This window comes from Poecilia mexicana, unplaced genomic scaffold, assembly GCF_051168715.1.
Source record: "Poecilia mexicana isolate PSO_F unplaced genomic scaffold, ASM5116871v1 scaffold_1, whole genome shotgun sequence".
Taxonomy (NCBI): Eukaryota; Metazoa; Chordata; class Actinopteri; order Cyprinodontiformes; family Poeciliidae; genus Poecilia; species Poecilia mexicana.
The window spans coordinates 2,233,156-2,254,021 of NW_028263370.1; the positions used below are offsets into that span (position 1 = coordinate 2,233,156).

The window sequence follows — 20,866 nt, forward strand, 5'->3', positions numbered from 1 at the left end:
ATACATATATATGTATAGTGTTTTTTTAATAACTGAAGATAACATACTTGATTGTGCGAAAAAATGGCACAAAATATGCCTGTAAATCACATAGTACTACCCCTTTAATTTATTATTTAATCATTTTCTGTATTTTATTTGAACTATTACTAATGTTTTAACCAATGTTTTGATTTATGTTCTTTGGAGCTGCTGTATCAATCCAAAGGAAAATGCAGTCAAAGATCCCCAAACCAGGAAGATCTCACGGCTAGTTATCTGACAACACAACTATTCACAGTACACACAGTTTACCGTTTAGTACGTGGTATCTGGAAGATCTCCTGCCACAGATAGAACAAGCCTTTGTTCTGGTCCTTCTGCCCAACAGAGACGCTCTGGATGATTCTGGAGTCCAGCTGCTTCAAGCCACGTCCATGCAGGAACTGCCCAGACAGGAGCCATATGCTAAATATGATGTGATGCAATGCAATGCAAGACAGACAAATAAGAGGTTTCTTCAGAAAATCACCAGGCACCTGTAGTGTGTTGATGCAGGAGCGGATGTCATTATCTGTCTTCTCACACAAGCACATCAGAGCACCTGTGTCTGCTTTCAGGCCCTGCAGCGTGGAGATCTGGGAGAGAAAAAAGAAAGAAGAGGAAAGTTTGAGCTTTAAAAAACTTGTGTCTTCATGTGAGTGTTTACATGTTTAAATACTGACCTCTGCCAATCTCTGAGAGAGGCGAGAAGGCTGAGTTTGTGGGAAAGCCAGAAGAAAAGCTTGTTGTCTGAGAGGTCTGAGAGCAGGAACATAACTAAAAGAAGGGGAAAAAGTTGAAATATGTAGAAATCAGACAGGAACTGATGTGAAACAGAAAGAATCTCTCTGTTAGTTCTGAGGATGTGAGATCTGGGTCATGATGAAATTAGTCTGTTCTTTACTTAGCTCTAGATATTAAACAAATCTAACGTCCGCTGTACAAAAATGCAGAACAGATTCATCACCATCAATATTTCTTAAAGATCAAGCTAAAATAAAGATCAATGTGAAAAAACTAAGTACATCCTATTAAGTCCAGCAGCTATATCTTCCAGCATGTTTGTCACGTCCAAAAAGGGCAAAACCTGACAAGCATTCAAACATGAGGGTTCAAACATTCTTTTTATTTAAATACTTTCTCTTGAAATTTTGGTGGTTCATCTGCTTTTTACTTTCTGTGAGGAAAAAAAGAAAATTAGATACACTCACTTCCCGTGTCCAAACAAAAGCAAAACCCTAAAGTATAAACGGATAGGTGGACCTGCTGATCATCGAAGCCCCTGTGTTACCAGACTAAGGCAAAAATAGTCCAAAAAGAACCTACTGCAAACAAAAGAAGTCAAAACAGGACAACCAGTCCCACCGGGCCAAAATTACAAAAAAAAAAAAAAGTGGTGAAGCGAGCGAAGAGAAAGACGGTATCCTAAAGGTCAACCTATTTATAGACAGGTACAGATCTAGACAAACAAACATTAATTACAAAATACATGTAATTAACCAAACTCCAAAAAAACTCATGTCTGCCTGTGACACAGTTGGTGCCAAATTCAGTTGTCGAGATAACAGACTCTATATGAAATACAAACACTTTTTCCTCTACAAAATGTTTGTATAAAGACAGGGAGTCAGGTCCTGCAGCTGCAAAGTCAGCCCACACCATCACTCCTCCAGCACCGTGCTGAACAGCTGGAATGAGGCGTTGGTCTGCTATGGAGCAATGCTACAATTCCAGAAGGATACTTTGCTGTTAAATGTCATTGTTTATCTTACAGGTCATTACAGATGCAGATGATTGGGCGAAGAAGTACAGACTCCTTCTTCTTTTTCTTCTTGGCCGTCTCTGTCCCAGTGTCCCCACCGTGTGTGTCTTTCCTGTTCAGGACTGATAAAAGGATGTTGATGGCCGCCTGCGGAAGAAGGTAATGTTTAGACCCGCTCTGAGTCACCAGCATCTTTCAGTGCAGCCTCAGGCTGTTACCGCCGGCGCTCCGTCAATCTCGTCAATAATCAGGCAGTTGGGCCTCTCATTGGCTCCTAAAACCGACTTCATCTGAGTTGCCGAGTCGATGCGTGTCTGGAAGACCTCTGCACTCCGATCATCGCTAAGGGAACAAAGAGCACTCAAATCAGGATTAAGCTTCTTGTTTAACTCTGATGATGTTGAGTCCTGACTGCAGAAGGTCTGACCTGGCATTGATTTCCACCACATTGTACCCAGCATGCTTTGCTATGACATGAGCCAAGGTGGTCTTCCCTAAACCGGGAGGTCCAGACAGTAGCGCCACCTAGAGGGATAAACAAATGCGTCATGTTCCAAGTTCACATGATGGAAACCATGGCAATGGTGCAGCTGCTGAGTGTCTACCCGGTATTTGGGTCGTTTGTACTGGTCCAGTTCAGCCTCCAGGATTTCCTCAGTCATGTCCATTTTGCTCTTGAAGCGGTTTGGATTCTGACTTCCCTGGCTGAGTTTGAATGGGTTCTGATTGGCTGATTGTCTGTCGGAGCGAACAGGGCGGGATTTCCTCTCCCTTCCAAACACCACGTTGTCCCACAGCTTCAGCCACTTCAGCAGACACCGGTTAGTGAACTGGAAGGAGAGAGCAAACTGCAGCATGAGCCCCTGAAACCTGAGAAGGGATGACCACACACAGAATGAAATGGGAGGGCTTACATCATCACTGAGGAGCTCTGTGTAGTGACGCGGTGAGAATCTCTCCACCCACAGTTGGGATGTTTGTCCCTCGGCGTCTTGGGGATCCTCGTTCTCCTGGTCCTCGGTGTTTCTAGAGTCAGTAAATGCATCGTTTAGACTGCTGCAGGAGAAGACAGCAGTTACAACATCCATTTCTCCTTTGAGTGTTCATGTGACAGAAAGGCAAGCGAGTTACCTGACCAGCAGCTCAGGAAGACGCTGTGACTCAACAACCTGCTGGTGACGCTGTAGGAATAATAAAAAATAAATAAAAGCAGCTGTTTAGAGTGCTTCAAAAATATAGAGTGTCTCCTGGTCTATAAGACTGAAACCTTATAACGTCTGCACAACTACTGATAAAGCTTTTGTGGTGTGAACAGATAAGACCTTGAGAACTCATTCAGACATATTTCCCACCATTGTAATGTGACACAATTATTGTATAATTCAGCTGATAAAAAATCTGTATCTGAAAAATCCGTTCAATAAACAAAAGTATTAATAACTCTGAACTCATCCAATCACTGAACAGATGCTTAGAACAGATGGATGTGTGGATGTGCAGTTTTGTTTCTGAACAGAAACAAGTTATTATCTTTGGACCTAAAGAGGAGCGATCTAGAGACAACGCACAGCTTCAGGTATTACAGCTAAAACCTAATGATCAGCCCGAAACCTGGGTATAGTGATGGACTCTGACCTGAACATTCAGAGCCACATAAACACAGTTACAAAGTCAGCCTTCTATCACCTGAAGGACATCTCTAGATCTCAGTGAGATTCAGAGAAACTCATCTGTAGTCACATTGTTTACTGCAACAGTGTCTTCACAGGTCTGCCGCTGATCCAGAACGCTGTTGTTGGCATTCTCACTAAAACCAGGAAGTTAGAGCACATAACACCAGTTCTAAAGTCTTTCCTCTGGCTCCCTGTAGCTCAAAGAATAGACTTTAAAATACTGTTGTTAGTTTATAAATCACTGAAAGGCTTAGCACCACAACACATTAAAGATCTGCTCCAGATCTCTCACGTTTTCTGGTTCTGGTTCTGCTCTGCAACCCCAGGCCTAGAATCAATCATGGAGAAGCAGCGATCAGCTTCTATGCACCACAGGTCTGGAACAAACTTCCAGAAAATTGCAAACAGCTAAAGCCTTTAAATCTAGACTAAAAACCAACCAGTTTAGAGTTGCTTTTGAACCATAAATGAAACAGTGACCAACATTTTTATGTGTATGCATGGCTTTGATGATGGTACTCATGAAAATGTAATGTTTGTCACTGATTTCTCAATTATTGTTTTTATGACCTTTTATTTTTATGATGTAAAGCATTTGAACTGCCTTGTTGCTGACATGTGCTATGCAAATAAACTTGAGTTATTTATTGATATTGTTATACATTTTGTCCATCAGTGTCAAGTATCTGTATTCTATAAGAGCAACACACCTAGACAAATTTCAGATGCTTTGTACTGGAAAGGTAAGGTAATTTTATTTATATAGCACATTTTCAGCAACAAAGCAATTCAAAGTGCTTTACATGAGTTAAAAGGAAATACAAACAAAATGAACCAAAGGAAAATCTAATGTTGTTCTAAGCCAGTGGTTCCCAAATTTTTTTCCTGGGCCCCCCTATGGCTTACAAATAGGTGCCTGGTTGAACGATGCATGTGAGCGAAGGGGTCGGGGGTGGATTCTTAGAGACTCCCTGTTATACGCAGCCCCGGCTCCAGACAAACAAGGGGGGGAAATCAACTTTTTTGGGGGCAAAATGAATCGTAGCTGAACATAGACAACAACACCAGTAGCCTACAAGCTACTTGTTAACAAGCTTAAGGTGATGTATTGATATTAGCTAGTCATCTTTTAGCTAACATTACCTGCATCCAACAACTTTACTCAACTCATTCGGTTAGAAAACTGTGAAAAGTTCTTTGCGTTTTGCTGGTTTGCTGCCATGATTCTAACACCTGTGTAGCTCTGCACAGCAGCAGCAGGTCTGAACCCAGCGCCAATGTCGTAGCACTTAAAGGCGGCTCGGAAAAACAGGTTACCACATGTTAACAACAGATTAAACAGTTTTAACTGCTGATAAAAGTGACAGAGGACAAAGATATGGGAAGTGCGGAAGCCCCAACTGTACCAAATTGACAGAGGAATAACAGAGAGTTGGCCATTCTAAGCTAAAAACCCAGTGCATTACAGCATTCATGTTTGTTTTTTTTTCATCCAGACGGCTTCCCGTTCCCTCCCTGCAATGGCCCCACAGTTTGGGAACCTCTGTTCTAAAGTATGTAAACTAGGTGCTCCTGTTCACCTAAGGGTTGCTAAGTATCTAATTCTATTTCTAAATGGAAACAAATGACTTGACTTTAGTAAAAAAAGAAGCAGCACTTGATGGAAATGAAATACAAGAAAAAGTGACAAAAGACTGAATAGGGGGTTGGACAGACGGACAGATAGATGCAACTTTTAGACAGCAGGATATCAGTCCTGAAGTTCCTGTCTTTATTCAGAAAATTAAAAATGCACCAAATTCTAGACTTTTCCAGACTCTATCAAAAAACAAAGTCAAACTTGTGGAAAGCTGTTGCTTAAAAACCACTTTGTCCTGCTATGCTTTCACTGTAATGATCCAGTGGGAAAACCTCATTTCTGTATGTCCCAGTCAAATCTCTACCCTCTGTTCATACCCACTGGCAGTTTTATGACCTCACAGAGTTGCACTGATTGACTCACCCTCTCAGCCTCCTGTTCTCTCAGCACTCTTACTGGCAACGCCAGCAGCCCCAGTGCACCATGGGAGTTTGGCAATATTCTTGAGTTCACAGTCTGGAGAGTTTGAGGGAAAACCGGTGAGAAATGTCCAGATTTGTTCTGGAGAAGCTCCACGGACATGTAGGACTAATGCTGAGTGGATTACCTTTGTATCCGCTTCTCCTTTCTGTCGGAGGTAGACCCGATTTCCTGATGAGTCCGTCACACTAATGAAGTCTCCCTCCAAAGGCGGGCGCCTCAGAACACACCTGGATGGTGGGGGCGATGTGACGGGCCGCCTGGGTGTCCCTGGGATCTCAGCCAAGCCACTGATGTCCAACACAGCAGGAGTAGATCTACAACACAAACCAATCCTTCTCATTTCCATTTGGACATGCAGCATGAAACTTTTTCTTCTGAAACTGAACCTCTGTGTCCCTCCTTGTGTATTTTTACGATCCCTACATTAAGTTCTGATACCTGAAGGTGTTTGACGGCTCATAATGCTCAGGGGAGGATGGAGGTGTGATGTTATCATCCTGTGACGGGTCGTTCCTCTCCTGAGTTTGGGATGCATTGAAAAGACGCTTCACAACTCCCGTATCTTGCTTCTGCCGCTTTGCTTTAGGAGCTGCAAGAATTTAACTTTCAATCAGATTACATTAATAATGAATAATAATTAAAGGCTGAACTTACTGCTGGGCTGATTATCCAGAAGGTGCTGTATGTCTGAAATGTCATCTCGCTGGACCTGTTTCAGACATTGTGCCGGCTGGGAGGTTTCCTCTAGAAGATTAAATTATAATCTGTCATTTTCTTGTTTCATCAATGGCTTATTAATTGTATAAATAATCCATAATAAATTCAAACTAGGAATACAGTATATCAAACAAGTGTTTTATATTTAATAAACAGCTTAAAACTCAAATTGATTTCACAAATTGGGTCAAATGTTAAGGCTATCCCTTACAGTAGCTTTTCATAAATGGTTGGAATTTCTTGCCCATTTCTCCTGACAGAACTGATATAACCAAGTCAGATTTTCAGCTTTGCCTTCAAATTTTCAATGTGATTTCTTTGATTTTGTTTTAAACCTCTTTGTGTGTATGATCAGTATTACAGTCTATTGGAAAGAGTTGTTTTCTTAAAATATGTCTAAATATATCTAGATATGCCTTAATTTCCTTTAATGTTTTTCACAAATCAGAATCTTACAACACCACAACATATGATGTGAACTTTACCAAATGGTTTAAAGCCAGAGGCAACGTGTGAAGACTTACGACTTTTAAGTAAGCTACTATTTTCTGAAAATAAAAAATTCTCCTATTTTATCCAGGCATTTAACAGGATAAATATATTTTTATAATCCCCAAATGACCTAAATATGAAAGGTTAGTCTGATTTGATTTACTGTCAAGCCGTGAGAAAGAAAACAACATGGTTATGAGCTTCTTTAATCAGTGAATATGTGATAAATATGTGATTTCAGCTCCAAGTCCTCTATGATACCCAACTTTAGTAGAACAGAAGCAGCACTTGATGGAAATGTTAGAAACATCTAAGCCCTGCAGGATTTAGATGTTTCTCTGCTTCAGCACATATGATTTAAATATATGGCTGATTAACAGGCTTTTGTTGAGGTGCAATCATCTGAATTAGGTGTCTTCAATCAGGGAAATATCTGTATGTTATAATACAAACTAAGCCATATGCTCATAGAATCAGTGTGATAGAGAGAAAATAAAAGCTTGATTAAACCTGCAAAAACACGGTGGTTAGTTGTTTCTGTAAACTTTACAGAAACACAACTACATAAAAACTCTATGTAGTTGTGTTTCTACATAGAAACACAACTACATAGTTGTGTTAGTAATGGCAAAGTAATGGCAAAGCCATTACTTTGCCATTACTTTACTATGGCAAAGTAATGGCTTACTTTGCCATTAAAATTAAATCAAAATAAATTTACCATCAAATTACATAAATTATCATTCACTTAATTAATTGTAATTAGAATCAAACAGAAGAGAAGAGAAATATCCATTACTCTCCCACATTGTGCAGCAGAATAAAATTATGTTGACAGTTAATATTTGTGTTGTTTGGCTGTTTGCACTAAGGCTTGCTTTTATCAAAAGGATAAAAGCAAGCCTTTTATCCTTTTAGCCTTTTATCCTTTATCCTTGACCTGGAAAGTCAAGAAGGAATTCAGATTTGGAGACATGTGGAAATAATAATTGCTAAAATGCTGTAAACACCCATGTAGCCAGATCTTGAGATGCCCCAACTGTGGACAATTCCAGGAAACTCTCATAGCACTTCAGCAAAATGCGAGCCAAGAGACCTGCGTCAATCAATCAATCAATCAATCAAATTTTATTTGTATAGCACATTTCAGCAGCAAGGCATTTCAAAGTGCTTTACATAATTAAAATAAAAACAGCATGTGACATTGAATAAACAGTGAGAAAGAGACATTTTGAAAAAGATTAAAAAAGATAAAAACATTAAAACCCCTTTTAGGACTTCAGTTAAATGTCATTTAACTGGGGCTCTAACCCTCTGGGACTTTAGTCAAAAACACCGTTTGACAAGGACTCCAACCTCTAGGTTTTTAGTTGAAACGCCGTAGGACTTTAGCTAAACGTCATTTAACAAGGATTCTCACACCCCTAAATATAGATTGGTTGAACTGGGACGTTTTCCGGGGGGCTTTACATAGACAGTGTGAAAGAGAAATAAAAAGAAGCTAATAACTAGATGAAAAGTAAAGATAAAAACATTAAAAACATCGAAGACATCAAAACCCACATTCTAACCCTAATTTAGCCATAAGCAACTCTAAACAGGTGGGTTTTAAGTTGAGATTTAAAGACACTCAGTGTTTCAGCTGTTTTACAGTTTTCTGGAAGTTTGTTCCAAATATGTGGTGCATAGAAACTGAATTCTGGTCTGCTCTGCATCCCCAGAACCAGAAGATCTGAGGGGTCTAGACAGTTGGTACAGCAACAACAGATCTTTAAGGTATTGTGGGGCTAAACCGTTCAGTGATTTATAAACTAACAACAGTATTTTAAAGTCTATTCTTTGAGCTACAGGGAGTCAGTGTAGGGACTTTAAAACTGGTGTTATGTGCTCCATCTTCCTGGTTTTAGTGAGAACGTGAGCAACAGCTTCTGGATCAGCTGCAGCTGTTTGATTGATTTATTAGTCAGACCTGTGAAGACGCTGTTGCAGTAATCAATGCGGCTGAAGATAAATGCATGGATGAGTTTCTCTAGATCGTGCTGAGACATCAGTCCTCTAATCCTGGAGATGTTCTTCAGGTGATAGAAGGCCGACTTTGTGACTGTCTTTATGTGGCTCTGAAGGTTCAGGTCAGAGTCCATCACTACTCCCAGGTTTCGGGCTGATCGCTGGTTTTAGTTGTAATAACTGAAGCTGTGCATTGATTCTAGTTCGCTCCTCTTTAGGTCAACTGGTTGAGAATTCTATATACAGACATATGGGCATAAATACGCCCTGCTCTCATCGAGAGTTGGGTTGAGAGCAGATAATATGTGATTTGGGTAATGCAGGTGTGCCCCAGAACCCTCCAACGTTAGCCCAAATAAAGCAGACATAAACGGAGATAGGTGTGATGATGATTATTATTATTATTATTGTTATTATTATTATTACCCACTTTTTACTCCTCGGCAAGAGGAGAATTTCAGGAGTGGGGAAATTAAATTACAAGTTTTAAAGAGAAGCCGGTAAATTCACAGATTAAACATTCATGGCTAATGAACAAAGCCGCCACTACCACAACTATTATTTAGAGCTGGTTGTACAGTTTAAGGACTCACCCTCCATCTGAGCTAACACTTCGAGCTCGTCGGCAAACTGCTCCTCGAACTGGTCTTCAATCTCAAAAAGTTCGTCGTATTCATCCATTTTTCGATCGTGTGAAACACGATACAACGTGAAAACCAACGGCTGCTATATCCAGCTCCTAAAAAAACCAAGAAACTGTTGCTTTCATCAATGTTTTAAATTTAGCTTCGGTGGCAGCATCCTTTACAGAGGGATGTTCGCGGTCATTTTTGGTGTGATGTTTTGCATCCGGGTAACTCGATTTACCTGACACCGGATTGGCTATCAATCTTCTTCTTCTTCTTCTTCTTCTTCTTCTTCTTCTTCTTCTTCTTCTTCTTCTTCTTCTTCTTCTTCTTCTTCTTCTTCTTCTTCTTCTTCTCCTTCTCCTTCTCCTCCTCCTCATAGATATGAATACGTAGGAGCGCTGAGTCGGACGTAACAGCGTCCGCCATCTTCTATGTGGCAGCAGGGCGATCGGAGCTCCTTAAGTCCTGTGCTGTGTGGACTTGTTTCAACCGTTTTACGAAACAAACTGGATTCATTGGCATTACCTTTCACAGGTAAGGATGAAAGATCAGAATTACTTGACTTTGCAGCCAGAAACTAGCTTATAAACAACCGAAAAATATTTCCTATGTAGCTTAATTGGCCCGAAGTAACCGCTGATTGTTAGCGTAGCAGCTAATGTTTTCATACTGTTTTCTAATGAGAGAGAGCTGATGAGAAACTACTGTTAGAGGAGAAGTTCATTAAAAACCAGAGGATTTAATGAGGAAAGATCAGTCAGGATCAGAGCTGGAGCTGCTGTTCTTCAGTCTGTTTCCAGCTCAGCTTCACCATGTCAGTATTTAGCTATAAAGATGCTACGAGTCAGAGCCCAACATGCTGAAAATGGCTTTTTATGAATGTGAAGGAAACATATATGTATTTTCTGTTACACTTTTGGATAATTTCTCTTTTATCCTTGGTTTAGCCTGTGAACCAGGACGTCTCAGAAGTCATTGAGTTCTCCCAGTGAGACCAGCAGACTGAAGCCCTGCCTGTGACCAGTGTTCCCAGTATAATAAATAAATGTTTTATTCTTTCACTTTTTGTGTATTTTTAAATATCTTAATCTGAAGTATTAGTGTATTAATACAGCTTATGTAATGAAATAAAGATAATTTATTCTATTAGAATTATTTTCACTCTTTGCTGTCAATAGCAGAGTTGATATACTGTAGTAAATATTTTTTCTCTGGAAAAAAGTAAAAAAAATATGTAGTTTAATGTTTGACAATGACTGATTTATAAATCAAGTCATTTCTCAATGTATGAAAAATTAATAGAAAATTATTTATATCTTGTCTTGAAACGTTAAATGTACATTAAATTATGGAATCATGTAAATATGTTCTTTAATTAAACTCTGTAAAAGTGTGTCTGTTCATCAATGTCATTATAAAAATTATCAGAATCATTTCTATCAAATAAAAACATTGTGCTCTTTATTCAGAAATGCCCCAAAACAATTAAATAATCACATCAAAAGTTAGAAACTCTATCTTTAGTCATTTCTTTGCCAAAAATATGAATGTGTGTGAGGAAATGTGTCAATGACAGGAATTAATTTAAAATACTTTGTAAAACGGCAATTTCTGAAGTTCGGTCCATTTACTTGTATTACCTTACTGGCACTTATTCCACATTCAATATGGCGGACGCTGTTACGTATCGCAGCAACGGGCCGACCTGCTCCATGCAAGTACACCCATAGACATTAATGCGTAGTCCCCTCAAGGAGTGGGCCGGCCCGTTGCTACGATACGTAACAGCGTCCGCCATATTGAATGTGGAATATGTGCCAGTAAGCTAATACAAGTAAATGGACCGAACTTTATAAAGTTCCGTTCTACAAAGTATTTTAAGTTAATACCTGCCATTGACACATTTTCTCACACACATTAATATATTTGGCAATCAAATAAATTACTAACGAGAGCGTTTCTAACTTTTGATGTGATTATTTAATTGTTTTGGGGCATTTCTGAGTAAAGAGCACAATGTTTTATTTGATAGAAATTATTCTGATCATTTTTATATTGAAATTGATGAACAGACACATTTTTACAGTGTTTTATTAAAGAATATATCCATAATTGCTATAATATTCCATAATTGAATGTACATTTAACATTTCAAGACAAGAAACAAATAATTTTCCTGTATTTATTTTTTATGTTATTGAGAAATGACTTTGGATTTATAAACCAGTCATTGTCAAACATTAAACTACATAAATTTCTTACTTTTTTGCAGAGAATAAATATTTATTACAGTATGTCAACTCTGCTATTGACAGCAAAGAGTGAAAATAATTCTAATAGAATAAATTATCTTTATTTCATTACATAAGCTGTATTAATACACTAATACTTCAGACTGAGATATTTAAAAATACACAAAAAGTGAAAGAATAAAACATTTATTTATTATACTGGGAACACTGGCCACAGGCAGGGCTTCAGTCTGCTGGTCTCACTGGGAGAACTCAATGACTTCTGAGACGTCCTGGTTCACAGGCTAAACCAAGGATAAAAGAGAAATTATCCAAAAGTGTAATAGAAAATACATATATGTTTCCTTCACATTCATAAGACATTTTCAGCATGTTGGGCTCTGACTCGTAGCATCTTTATAGCTAAATACTGACATGGTGAAGCTGAGCTGGAAACAGACTGAAGAACAGCAGCTCCAGCTCTGATCCTGACTGATCTTTCCTCACTAAATCCTCTGGTTTTTAATGAACTTCTCCTCTAACAGCAGTTTCTCATCAGCTCTCTCATTAGAAAACAGTATGCAATCGTTAGCTGCTACGCTAACAATCAGCGGTTACTTCGGGCCAATTAAGCTACATAGGAAATATTTTTCGGTTGTTTATAAGCTAGTTTCTGGCTGCAAAGTCAAGTAATTCTGATCTTTCATCCTTACCTGGGGAAGGTAATGCCAATGAATCCAGTTTGTTTCGTAAAACGGTTGAAACAAGTCCACACAGCACAGGACTTAAGGAGCTCCGATCGCCCTGCTGCCACATAGAAGATGGCGGACGCTGTTACGTACGACTCAGCGCTCTATGAGGGGTCTACGTATTGATGTCTATGAGTACACCTCGCTGCAGCAAACAGAAAGGGGCGGGGACAGACCACTGTCAGTCATTGCAATCCGGAAAAGAAGGGGGCGCTATTTCCTACACTTCCGTTTTTATTTTCTTTTGAAATCTGTGATATATTTTCACCTTTAGGAAGGAGTTTCACTCAGAATGTATTTGAACTTCTCTCTTTTATTTACTTGACGGCAGCTCACAGTTTTTAGCAAATTCTGTGGCTTTCGGTGTACTTCTAAATCTGCTCCTTAGTCACATCTTTTCGGGCCTACTACTGCCTCTAGTGGCGTGGGGGTGGTAACACAACCAATATAATTACATTACTAAATCAGAATACCACAAAGTCTTTATTATTTACTATTAATTCTGGCATTACTGGCATTATAAAACAACATATTTTTTCATTTTCTTAAGGATGTAGAGCTAATTAAATGACAAACAATACCTTTATACATTATAAATAATTTCTATATATCTCCATCAATTATAGGAAGAACAAAAGAAATGAGACATGAAAAACAACATGATCAACTATAATAAAAATACCATTTGCAGTGTATACGTAAGAAATTTAATTGCGCAAAAGTCAATAACAAACAAATGAATTACAGAAGAATAACAATCCAGGTTGTTACAGCCAGGGTTGTTAAGCAAAAATTATTTTTTTTATTTTTACAATGCCATGTATATTATTGAGACTTTTTATTGTAGAGTTTTATATATATTAAAAAATAAGATGAAACTACTTAATCTATCAACGAGAAAATTTTCCTTTGACTCTAAAACAATAAATCATATTCATGAATCACATTATTACACGCCCCATCTGTGGGGATGATACAAAAAAGCAGCCTGCATAAACTTTATGTGTCCTACAATGATGGCATGAGGCTCCTACTCAAACTGCCTAGATGGAGTAGTGCTAGCCCTATATTTGTACATAATGCATTTGACTGCAGATGTTCCATTGTAATATTAGAATTATGTGACAATTTGAGAAGCCTCAGCTTCAGATAACCCTTCACCGTGTCCAAGTTCATCATGGATTTTTTTCCCAAGATAAATCTTTGACATTAAAAAACTTTGTAGCTGCCTTTACTATGATTTTTATTTTCTCAGTTTTAGTTCTTGCTTGTTCTGAGTAATTTATGTTATATGCAAGAACAGAAATACATTTTTCTAATGTAATATTACATTGGTTATTGTCTGCCTCTCTTTTCCTTTCATAAGTTGTTTTTGGACCACTATCATCAAAGGTGTAACTTTGTGTTCCAAGTTGGTGGGGATGAAGAGGAGCAGGAGCAGTAACTTATTAGGGTGCTAATAAGTTACTGGAAGGCCTTTTCTTTTCTAATGCCAAGATTAAAGCCAAAACTTACATGTGAATGCCAGACAGTCTTATTCAATAAATTATTATATGATGTGTCTTTATTATAGCAAATAATAAAGATACAAAACCTTTTTTGGGTCTGGTTGGGGCAGTTGGTGAGTAGAGTGACCATCGATATTACTGGATTCTATAAAATGCAGCTTAAAGCCGAGATGCTGATGTCTGGATATGTAAAATATATATTCTCTCTGCTAATAAATCTATAGTTTGGTTTCTGTCAGTTCTAGAAACGAGAGAGTACAAAGCGAATGTCTCTTTATAATGGCCCATTATTTAATTTTACTTAATAGGAACCATGATTTAAAATTTAACAAACTTTGGCTCCTATATGCTTTATGAAATATTTCATCCTATTTTATGATTGCTCTAAATATTGCCATGTTCTACGAACAAACGATGTTTGAACAAATGATTTGTCCAGGGGAAAAATGTAGAAAAACGGGTGGTTACATTTTTTTTCTCAGTCTGTCAGCTTAACGTCACACGCAGACTCGTTGCCATAGCAACCAATAAACAACAGCCCCAAGCGCAGAGTAAAGATTACGTTCAAGTGCATCAGGAATTAACACAAAAAAAAAACTCACAAAAACGGACGTACAAACGCCAAACAAAACATTCTGTCTGTTGCAGATTTATGTTTCAGAATTTCCATTTTGCGATCATTAGGAAGTGATCGCCTGAACACTAGCGGTGGTTGATTAGCCATCTTAAATACCTGCACTTCTGATTATCTGTCACAAAATGTATGTGGGTGTTAATTGACCCGAAATACTCCGAACTGCCCAGCAAGAGTACATGTTAAGGTGATGAAAGTTAAGCTAGCATAACTAACCTACTCTCCACTTTCTTTATATATATTTTTAATTAAAGCTTTTTACTGACCTGTGAAATGTGATCCCTTTGGACCTTGTTATCTTGCTATCATAGTGTTGACAATATCAAAACTTTGCGTCCCCTTCTCAGATTCTTTGCTTGATTGTGTCATTTCCCCGACCACCAATATTCCTGACTGAATGCAAAGTAACAGCGCATGTGGCGCACTGCCACGACGCGCACAGTAAGTCACGTGATGTCCAGTGCACTAGGTCGCTGAGCGGACCCGCCATTTACGTTTTACAAAGGAATTTTAAAAAGTATAACCTGTCTGTTAATGCTTTGAATACAACGAGTTACATAGATGCAAGCACATAAAGAAAAAAAAGGTGCAGGAAATATTGGTGGGGACTGTTCCCTTCATGCCACAGTTGGTGGGGACATGTCCACACCAGTCCTTCAGGAAGTTACACCTATGACTATCATTATTTTTTCACCTCTTTTACTGCTTCAGCATACGTAATTCTCTTAACAGTTTTAACATTTTGAATTTCAGCTGCCTCTTTTCTTACCACATATCCTGCATATGCTGCAGTATGACTTCCTCCACACTTACAACATTGAACAGGATTATTTCCACACTCACCATGAGGATGTTCACCTCCATGTCTACCACATCTCTGTTTCTCTTTACAAACGTTCTCAGTATGTCCATATCTTTGACATCTGAGAGGTGGTGGAATATCAGTTCTTACATTAAAGCTCATGTGACCAATCATCACCTTATCAGGCAGAACTCTATCCTTGAAATCCAGTAGTACAGATGTACTGTCCATCTTCTCCCCACTTCTAAAAACCTGTAATCGTTTGATGCCTGTAATCTCTCCTCCTTTCATTATTTTCTTTTCCCTCCCCCTGGAGATGGGGCACAATGGCGAGCACCTGGTGGCCGGGCTTTTACCCATGGAGCCCGACCGGTCTCAACCCGAAGAAGAAACATGGGTCCCCCTTCCCATGGGCCCACCATCCGTGAAAGGGTATAAGGGGTTGGGTGCAGTGTGTGATGGGTGGTGGCCGAGGGAGGGGACCCTGGTGGTCTGATCCTCGGCTGCAGAAGCTCTTGGGACGTGGAACGTCACCTCTCTGGTGGGGAAGGAGCCGGAGCTGGTGTGTGAGGCTGAGAGGTTCCGGCTAGAAATAGTCGGTCTCGACTCGACGCATGGCTCTGGTTCTGGAACCAGTCTCCTTGAGAGGGCCAAGTGAGCGAAGACTCAGGATAAATTAAGCAGCTGGGATAAAGCACAATATTTTGACTAGTCTCTTTCCCACTCTGATATCAGGTCTCTTTGGTACCTCTACCACAAAATAGAAACAAAGAGGGAAAGTAACAATGTCCACCAGATTGCAAATCTTTTAAAATTTTACCTGTCAAAAGTTTTTAGTTTAAAATGAATCACAATTGCTCCTCTCCTCTCCTAAACTTATTTAACAAATTTGAATATATTTTTAAAAAAAAGAAAAAAGAAAAAATATCAAACTTTTTCACAGGAAAACATATTTTTGTATTTAATATTATTGTTTGTCTCCTATGTATATGTGCATTCTTAAGGCTATAAGTTTATTATTTTATGGTCTCAGAAAACTGACACTAGAACCATGTTAACTGCTTTACTTGATTAAAGACATGAAAACTCCAGTTTAAAATCTCAAAATGAATTTTCCATGTTAGTTAAATGTAATCTAAAAATTCCACACAAATAAACCTTTCATAAGCAATATCCACAATTCTTGGTTCTTGTACAGCTTTTATACTTTGTCGTGTGTGGGAGGAAGAGAGAGATTAATGATGATGATGTGTGTGACGTCATGGTGTTTCTATCACCGCCATCTGCATCTTATAGGAGGCAAACACCAGCCAGGGTTTGTGTTAATTTCATATCTTGGAAGCTTGAAAGCAAACTTATTGAACACTTTTACCTCTGACTTCTTGTCCTCTTGTATTGGCATACCACTTACAAAATATGCAGGTGAATTACGAAAACTGAGTTCTAGATAAGTGCTATTTAAAGTATGAGACCAGTCGACTTATTGTTTAGATTTTACCACATCTACTTTGTAAAAATACGTTTTAGGCATTTTAAACAATGATGAATTATTTTCGTATAATGTAGCTCATGTAAAACAATATTTGATCAAAATTTATATAAAAGTGTCCTCATAAATCTCATAAAACCTCTGGACTGGTTTAAAGTTAATGAAGTTTTAATCTTCTGTGGAAGTAACATAAAATTCAGATCTATACAACAAAGCTAGATTAAAGGAATGGAAATGAAAACATGTGCCTAATATGTATAGAGGACATGTGGAGGAACCAGGTATGGTGCTTTTACACATTCAAATTAAAAGATAACATGTGCATTACAAGAGTTAAAGTTAGGTACAGTAGATACTGTAAGTGGCAAAAACATAATAATACATGAGAACATTTGAATTCTTTTACAGCTTTTGTTTTTTTCCTATTGCATGGCAAAATCATCAATTGCTCATCTGGTCACCCTTTTGCAAACTTTCTGGGGGAAACTACTGAAAACATTCAAAGATTCATGTGTAACTTCTGTATTCTGTATTATAGTAATACTCAAATTTTATGTAGCCAGTCTTGAAATCATAATCTGTTCAGTTGCTTCTCGAGGATCCCACATCACTAAGAACAGGCACCAGTGGTGACCCACATCTTTAATTTTAACAAAAACACATTGATTTCAATGCACCACAAAGAGTTGGGAGCAAAGTTCTGTGTAAAAACTTACATACATAATAATTTAAATGAAACTACAAACAGCTCTGAGTCTGTTGTTGCACACTTTCACTGACCCTTTTAACACCTGAGCAGAAGATGTTTGTGTGTTTAGACACTAATGACATTATACTTGTCACCACCAATGATTTACCATGTGTGTGTGTGTGTGTGTGTGTGTGTGTGCGTGTGTGTGTGTGTGTGTGTGTGTGTGTGTGTGTGTGTGTGTGCGCGTGCGCGTATGTGTGTGTGTCAGCACGGACTCTGGCCTGCGTGAGCATCTGCTGTAGTCTCAGCCATACAGTACACTCCATTATCCCCTGGCAGAGTGTGTGTGTCAGCCCTGCAGCTGCTACATTAGGGTGATGTGATTAATCATCAATTCAGCTAAGGAACTGCCCTCTCCAGCTGTACAGCTATCAGCCTGTGTCAGGGTTTGCATTTACTCAAAGGTCAGCTTGTAGCTCAGCCAAGAAGGAGATATTCACCTGAAGAAGAGAGAGTTTAAAGGTTCAAAGTTTACATACTGCTTGTAACTTTTTTTAATCTTAATTCTGCATGTGTAAAGCTTGAACCCAGGAGGTGCACTAACAGGGGCCAAAAGAAAACATTTCTGTCATATTTGTAATTGTTGAAACTACTGAGGATGCCTAATTTCACCATCAACTTCTACGCCCGGTCCCAGTCCTTCAGCATCTCCGATATTATTGTCATTGCAACATATTTTCTCCTGAACCTCGCTGTTGGTATCTGGGTAAGAGTCATTCTTAGTTGATTATGCTCCTATGTTTTGTTAATATCACACACTGTCCACAAAAATTGTTGTTTCTGTCAGTCATCATGCAGGGTGAGCAGAAATACTCTGAGTGGATATTTTCTGGCTGGAAGGGACATGGCCTGGTGGCCGGTGAGTTTGTCTCTGAGATCCTTTTTGATTATTATTTTAACAAAGATTATTCCTATTTTCAATTTGGGAAAATTGATATACTTTTATATCAGCATGCTGTCACATATGTGTTCAGTGGTGATTTTTGTATTAGTTTGATAAAGTCTTGGATTTTATTTTGGAACATAACTTAGCTGAACAGTTAACAGTTTAGTTCATCCACAATAGAAGGTTTGTCAGCATCATGGGTCTTTTTAGGGTCATGCAGCAGATTTAAAATTAGCATGCTAACTTTGAACATAAGGTTGTGATTTGATGGCCAGATATCTGCTGAATTCAGCAGAAAACCAGATTTCACCAAAGAGCTCCTCTATGGACACCATTTTGCCCAGTCTGAGGCTTATCTCGAACACTGACCTTACCTGAGACATGAGATTTGCTGTTGTTCTGTGTCATTTCTTTAATCTGTGGATAACGCTTCTCACTGTGGTGAGAAGTTTTTAGTCTTCATTTAAAAGAACTATCTATGCTCAACTCATTCAACTCAGGTTAAAAACCGTTCCACTCCAAAGATGTTTGGGCATAGAACATAACGAGCATCAAACTATCTAGTTAATTAGTTATTTATTTACACAATAAAAAATACCAACTCCCAACAGATCCACCAGGAAATAACTGAAAAGTGCTGGTGAGTCAGGCAAAGCTCAAAGGGTTTTTTTATAAATCCTAACACAGAAGTATTAACTTACTTATTAAGCACATAGGAGACATTAGTTTAACCTGTAGCTACACTGCCCTGCTCTGGCAGGTCTTGTGTGAAATTCTGTCCCTCTGTGAAATTTTACCGAGAAATCAATCAGAAGCACCGTGAAAATGAACAGGAGAGCTCTTGTATGAAATTCTGTTCCCTTGTGAAAATCTGTTCCCCTAGTGTCAGGAGCGCGCATTGCAGCCAGAGAGGCAGATCTGACCATTTTTAAGTCGCTTCTGATCGATTTCTAGGTAAAAAGAACTCATAAAATCATGTCAAGGTTGTAACATTCAGTTTTAATCAGCTGCTGTTTAAAAAAGAAGCAATAACAAAATCGTAAAATAAATAAATAAATGAGGTCTTGTGTGGACGTCTTCTTACCCTCTTTTGTGTTGTTTTTTCATTGCCAACAGAATCAGTCTTTTTCCTACTTTTGTCACTCAAGCCTGACAAAAAGTAAGTCACCAAACATAGTTTTCCAACATATTGCGTGAATTTATAATACTATCACACATAACAATCATTGAGAATTTCAAAATGGTTGCTCTTTATTTGCCAAAACAATGAGGAGTACGGGGATATTTCTACCAAATAATCTGTTCCCCTTCCATCTCATAGGAACAAATTAATATACCAACAAGTCTTTAACTGTGCTTATTCCTCTAATTATCAACAACCATATATTTTAGCCACCTGAAATAATATGTTCTCCCTATGGGAGCTAATTAAATTGCCAGCAACTCTTTAACTGTGCTTATTCCTCTAATAATCAACAATAAATCTTGCAAGTTTGAAAACATTTGCTCAATTTTTGCCAAAGTTATGAGGAGGGACCCACATATTTTAGCTGTCTCAAATAACCTATTATTTGTAGGAGGAACAGATTATTTCAGGTGGCTAAAATATTTGGTTCCCCCCTCATAATTCTGGCAAATAAACAGCAAATTTTACAAAAATAACAGGACTTATTATTGATGATGAGAGGAATAAACACAGTTAAAGACTTGCTGGTAAATTAATTTGTTATATGTTATAGAGAGGGGACAGAGCATTTCAGGCAGCTAAAATAACATATATGTGTGGTTCCCCTCTACGGAGGACCAAAACCGACATAATAAGAAATAAAAGAATAAATATATAAATAACAGAATAAATATGTATCCGACATATATAAATAAAAGAATAAATATATAAATAACAGAATAAATATGTATCCGACATATAAAAATAAAAGAATAAATATATAAATAAAAGGATAAATATATATCCGACATAATAAGAAATAAAAGAATTACCGACTGCAGTGAAGTTAGTTTTGAGTATCCGAGCAAGCGGCGTTTAGCTCAAGGTTGATCCGATTTATGAACGCTAATTTCGGCCAACCGTTCTCTAGCTCCCACCTCAAGCGCTCGGAGGTTCACTTCACTGCAGTCGGTAACACCATAGACATAATATAAGAGTAGATCCCGCATTGGCTGCTCCGGCGCAGGAAATACGGCGGCCATCTTGGAGCGGTATAACCTCCTACTTTGCTCAACCAAAACAGCAGAAGATGCCTCAGCACTGAGGGATATTGTTGTTCTGGTCGATGGATTATTGATGTGAGGGCTCCACAGACAACATTTCACAAGTAAGATGGACATATTATTGTGTATATTTTGTGATTAGAATATTACTTTATGTATTTATGTCCACCGGTGAGATACCAGCTAATATTAGCTACAGTGCTTGGTGTAATACGGGTTCAGCC

General features: G+C 38.3%; 1 protein-coding gene and 2 long non-coding RNA genes across 4 annotated transcripts in view; 1 reads left to right on the forward strand and 2 right to left on the reverse strand.

Annotated features, from left to right (window-relative positions):
• chtf18 (CTF18, chromosome transmission fidelity factor 18 homolog (S. cerevisiae)) overlaps positions 1-9,730 on the reverse strand; it is a 38,919-nt gene extending 29,189 nt beyond the window's left edge. The window contains exons 1-15 of one of the 2 annotated variants that reach the window (XM_088003661.1): positions 9,602-9,730; positions 9,328-9,473; positions 6,173-6,262; positions 5,957-6,107; positions 5,643-5,832; positions 5,459-5,551; positions 2,915-2,964; positions 2,698-2,809; positions 2,389-2,613; positions 2,211-2,308; positions 2,002-2,125; positions 1,794-1,930; positions 705-798; positions 519-617; positions 295-425 (exon numbers count right to left, since the gene is read on the reverse strand). In XM_088003661.1, coding sequence (XP_087859787.1) covers positions 295-425; positions 519-617; positions 705-798; positions 1,794-1,930; positions 2,002-2,125; positions 2,211-2,308; positions 2,389-2,613; positions 2,698-2,809; positions 2,915-2,964; positions 5,459-5,551; positions 5,643-5,832; positions 5,957-6,107; positions 6,173-6,262; positions 9,328-9,415 — 1,682 coding nt within the window. In that variant the 5' untranslated portion in view covers positions 9,416-9,473; positions 9,602-9,730. The other variant, XM_088003325.1, reaches the window with a different exon arrangement.
• A 59-nt stretch (positions 9,731-9,789) lies between these two features.
• LOC148161031 (uncharacterized) lies at positions 9,790-10,825 on the forward strand. Its single transcript, XR_015762394.1, has 2 exons — positions 9,790-9,897; positions 10,311-10,825. It is a non-coding gene; the product is annotated as an uncharacterized LOC148161031 (long non-coding RNA).
• Positions 10,826-11,785: 960 nt separating this feature from the next.
• LOC148161032 (uncharacterized) lies at positions 11,786-12,541 on the reverse strand. The gene is made up of 2 exons (XR_015763785.1): positions 12,308-12,541; positions 11,786-11,899 (listed from the first exon to the last, which is right to left on the reverse strand). It is a non-coding gene; the product is annotated as an uncharacterized LOC148161032 (long non-coding RNA).
• Between the last annotated feature and the right edge of the window lie 8,325 nt (positions 12,542-20,866).